The 4645-nt window shown below is 36.4% G+C and overlaps 1 protein-coding gene across 1 annotated transcript; it reads left to right on the forward strand.

Moving 5' to 3' along the window:
* Positions 1 to 382: 382 nt before the first annotated feature.
* LOC138871885 (uncharacterized) lies at positions 383 to 940 on the forward strand. The gene has a single exon (XM_070149801.1). The coding sequence runs from the start codon at positions 383 to 385 to the stop codon at positions 938 to 940; it is 558 nt and encodes a 185-aa protein (XP_070005902.1).
* The last annotated feature ends 3705 nt before the right edge of the window (positions 941 to 4645 follow it).

Below are 4645 nucleotides of genomic sequence, written 5' to 3' on the forward strand. Positions count from 1 at the left end.
GTTGGATGCTGAAATCCATTTAGATGCAATGGGTCTTGGAGACGCCATTAAAGACAAAACTAAAGCATCCACCCAAGACTGTGTTAAGGCCTTGATTTTCTTGCGCCATCACCTTGATGAAGGGTTAAAAATAGAATATCTCACAGTCAAAGATCCACTTGTTTTGTGGAATGGCTTAAAGGAAATATATGACAACTTAAAGTTGGTCACTCTTCCACAAGCACGATATGATTGGGCTCATCTTAGGCTCCAAGACTTTAAGTCTGTTTCTGAATATAATTCTGTGATGTTCAGAATTACTTCTAAATTGAAACTCTGTGGAGATACTATCACTGATTATGATATGCTTGAAAAAACGTTTACAACGTTTCATGCCTCCGATATGGTTCTGCAACAGCAGTACAGAGAGAAAGGTTTCAAGAAGTACTCTGAGCTGATTTCTCTTCTCCTTGTGGCTGAGCGAAACAATGACTTGCTCATGAGAAATCACGAAAATCGACCCACTGGGCCTACACCATTGTCTGAAGTGGATGAGGTGTATTCCCATTATGCTAAGCGTGGAAAAGGCCGTGGCCCTATTCGTGGTCGTGGTCATGGCCGTGATCGTAGACAAGGAAGAAATTTTTCTGGTGTTAATCACCCCCCAAAGAAAAATAATCACCAAAAGTGGAAAGGAAAAGATGAGAAGTCAAAGGCAAATGGTTCAGAAACTGAATGTTATTGTTGCGGTGGAAAAGGGCATTGGGCAAATATTTGTCGTGTACCAATACATTTGGTTGAGCTTTATCAAGCATCTCTAAAGAATAAAGGCCCTGAAGCCAATCTTGTCTCTGACAATGATTTTGAGATCACCTACTTGGATGTGTCAGACTTCTTTGAGCGCCCTGATGGAAAAATAGATCACTTGATCAGTAATGGATCTGCGGTTAAAGAAGATTGAGTAGTTTAATTTTTATTTTTCCTATTCGTAGTAGCTAGTGAATAAATTTCATGTAATCATAGTTTTTTGCATGAGTAGTAGTCATTAGTACCAATAAGTACTATTTATTTTATGCAATACTGTTAGTTAGTTTTAATTAAATACGGTAATATTATTTCCAGCATATGGTTCAAAAATATATATATATTATTATTTCCGCTGAATTGAGTATTGTCTTCTTTGTGAATACTACCGGTCAAAATTTGCAAAGTTGATTATTTTGTCCAGTAGTATCAAAATCCTGTTAACTTCTCATTTTTCATCATGTTACTTTATCGAATAATGAATACTGTTACTTTAAAGAATAAGAACATTATCACGTTAGTAGGACAAAGTCCAAATTGAATTGGTTTCAAAAGATGCAATCATTACGGAATAAGCAAGACTACGACAGTGCTCGTTCAATGATATATTTGTTGGATCTCTATCATTGATTTAACTTCGTTTCTTTTCCTTTTTCTGTGAAAATACTAATGTTTATTCACGTATTTCTTTTGTATGTCAAACAATGGGAAGCAAATATGGATATTCCACAAAGAAAACTTGGATCAAAGTTCAATTGTAAAAACATTTGTTTAATTGATTAATGTACGACACATACAATATTCAAAGAGAAAAAATATTTCTCTTATTTAAATATGTGTAAGGCAGATGTTACTATAATTTCTGGTAGTAGTAAATTAATTGAAGGCTCTGGAAGAGCTACTATAACCCTGCCTAAAGGAACAATACTTATCATAGAGAATGCAATGTTCTCCTCCAAGTCCAAGAGGAACTTGTTGAGTTTTAAAGATATCCGTTGAAATGGATATCATATTGAGACAATAGATGAGAATAATCTTGAATATCTCATCATTACCAAGAATGTCTCTGGCCAAAAGAGGGTTATTGAGAAGTTTCAATCTTTATCTTGTGGCCTGTATTGGACAAGAATTAGTGCAATTGAGGCACATTCTACGATAAACCAAAAGGTTACCGATTCTAATACTTTTGTACTTTGGCATGATCAATTGGGACACCCTGGATCAATTATGATGAGACGAATTATAGAAAACTTAAATGGGCATTCATTAAAGAATTTAAAGATTCTTTTAAATAATGAATTTTCTTGCACTTCTTGTTATCAAGGCAAGTTAATTATTAGACCATCACCAACAAAGGTTGGAATTGAGTCCCCTGCATTTTTGGAACGTATACAAGGGGACATTTGTGGACCTATTCACCCACTTAGTGGGTCATTTAGATATTTTATGGTCTTAATAGACGCATCTTCTAGATGGCCTCATGTGTGCCTATTGTCATCTCGCAACCTCGCGTTTGCAAAATTGGCACAAATAATTCGATTACGGGCACAATTTTCCGATAATTCAATTAAGTCTATTAGACTTGATAATGCTGCTGAGTTTTCATCCCAAGCATTTAACGATTATTGCTTATCAATTAGGATAAAAGTGGAACATCATGTAGCTCATGTTCACACTCAAAATGGTCTTGCAGAGTCTTTAATTAAACGTCTGCAATTGATAGCAAGACCGTTACTCATGAAAACGAAGCTACCCACTTCTGTTTGGGGTCACGCCATTTTGCATGCAGCAATGCTAGTTCGTCTCAGACCGACATATTATCATAAATATTCTCCGTTGCAATTAGTTTTGGGTCATGAACCTAATATATCCCATTTAAGAATTTTTTGGATGCGCAGTATATGTGCCTGTAGCACCGCCATATCGCACCAAAATGGGTCCGCAAAGAAGGTTAGGAATATATGTTGGGTTTGAATCGCCCTCCATTATTCGCTATCTTGAAACATTAACGGGGGATTTATTCACTGCTCGATTTGCAGACTGTCGATTCGATGAGACACTTTTCCCAAAATTAGGGGGAGAAGTTGGTGAAACCAAACGGGAAATTTTATGGAAAAATCTATCATTATCTCATCTTGATCCACGTGCCTCTATTTGTGAAAAAGATGTGCAAAAGATTATCCATTTGCAGAGAATAACAAATCAAATGCCAGATGCATTTACGAATTTGAAAAGGATAACAAAATCACATATCCCTGCAGAGAATGTTCCAATCCGTATTGATGTCCCTGTTAGACAATCTTCTAGTGTCATAGCTAATGAGTCAAAAGCACGCCTAAAACGTGGTAGACCATTAGGTTCTAAAGATCGAAATCCTAGAAAAAGGAAAACAAATGATCAAAATGACACTACGAAAGAATCTTACGAAGAAATCCACGATTTAATAAATTCTAAGAATCATGAGGAAATCACTGAGCCCGAGACTCAAGAAAATAAGGAACTATCAATAAATCCAATCAATATTGAGACAAATTTGAATCGAGTGGATATAGTGGTGAATTATGTCTTTGCATATAATGTTGCATCTAGCATTATGCAAGAAAGTGAGGATCTTGAACCTCAATCTGTTGGAGAATGTCGACAAAGACTAGATTGGCCAAAATGGCAAGAATCAATCCAATCAGAGTTGAATTCACTTGCAAAACGTGAAGTTTGTGGCCCTGTAGTCCAAACACCTAATGGTGTTAAGCCTGTTGGCTATAAATGGGTCTTTGTACGCAAGAGAAATGAGAAAAATGATGTACAAAGATATAAGGCACGCCTTGTTGCACAAGGATTTTCACAAAGGCCTGGTGTCGATTATGAAGAGATATATTCACCCGTTATGGATGCTATAACTTTCCGTTATCTCATTAGTTTTGTTGTCCATGAAAAACTTGACATGAATTTAATGGATGTGGTTACCGCCTACCTTTATGGCTCACTTGATAATGAGATATACATGAAAATTCCCGATGGATTTAAAATGCCAAACGCACATAATTCAAAGTCCCGGGAAATGTTTTCAATCAAATTGTAAAGATCGTTGTATGGTCTAAAGCAATCAGGACGAATGTGGTATAATCATCTTAGTGAGTATTTATTAAAGGAAGGCTATATAAATGATTTCATTTGCCCATGTCTTTTTATAAAGAAAACAACATCGAAATTTGTTGTACTTGCCGTATATGTTGATGACATAAACCTTATTGGAACTCCTATAGAACTCCAAAGGGCAATTGATTATTTAAAGAAGGAATTCGAGATGAAAGATCTCGGAAAGACAAAATTATGTCTTGGTTTGCAAATCGAACATTTGGCAAACGGAATTTTTGTTCATCAATCTACCTACATAGAAAAGGTATTGAAACGGTTTTACATGGGTGGAGCACATCCATTAAGTACTCTGATGGTTGTTCGATCACTTGATGTGAATAAGGATCCATTCCGACCTCAAGAAGAGAATGAAGAGCTACTTGGTCCTGAAGTACCATATCTTAGTGCAATTGGTGCACTAATGTATCTTGTCAATACTACAAGGCCTGACATTACCTTTTCAGTTAACGTCTTAGCAAGATATAGCTCTGCTCTCACAAGGAGACACTGGAATGGAATCAAACACATATTGCGGTATCTAAAAGGGACTACCGATATGGGCTTATTTTATGGCAATAATTGCACTCCTGATCTTGTTGGTTATGTCGATACTGGGTATTTATCCGATCCACACAAGGCTCGATCTCAAACAGGTTATGTGTTTACCTGTGGAGGCACTGCCATATCTTGGCGATCGACTAAGCAATCAATTGTGGCTACTTCATCT

Source organism: Nicotiana sylvestris, chromosome 6, assembly GCF_000393655.2.
Source record: "Nicotiana sylvestris chromosome 6, ASM39365v2, whole genome shotgun sequence".
NCBI lineage: Eukaryota > Viridiplantae > Streptophyta > Magnoliopsida > Solanales > Solanaceae > Nicotiana > Nicotiana sylvestris.

What these genes read in the sequence shown, in the direction of transcription:
- LOC138871885 (XM_070149801.1), top strand. Translation starts at nt 383, where the DNA reads ATGGTTCTGCAACAGCAGTACAGAGAGAAAGGTTTCAAGAAGTACTCT.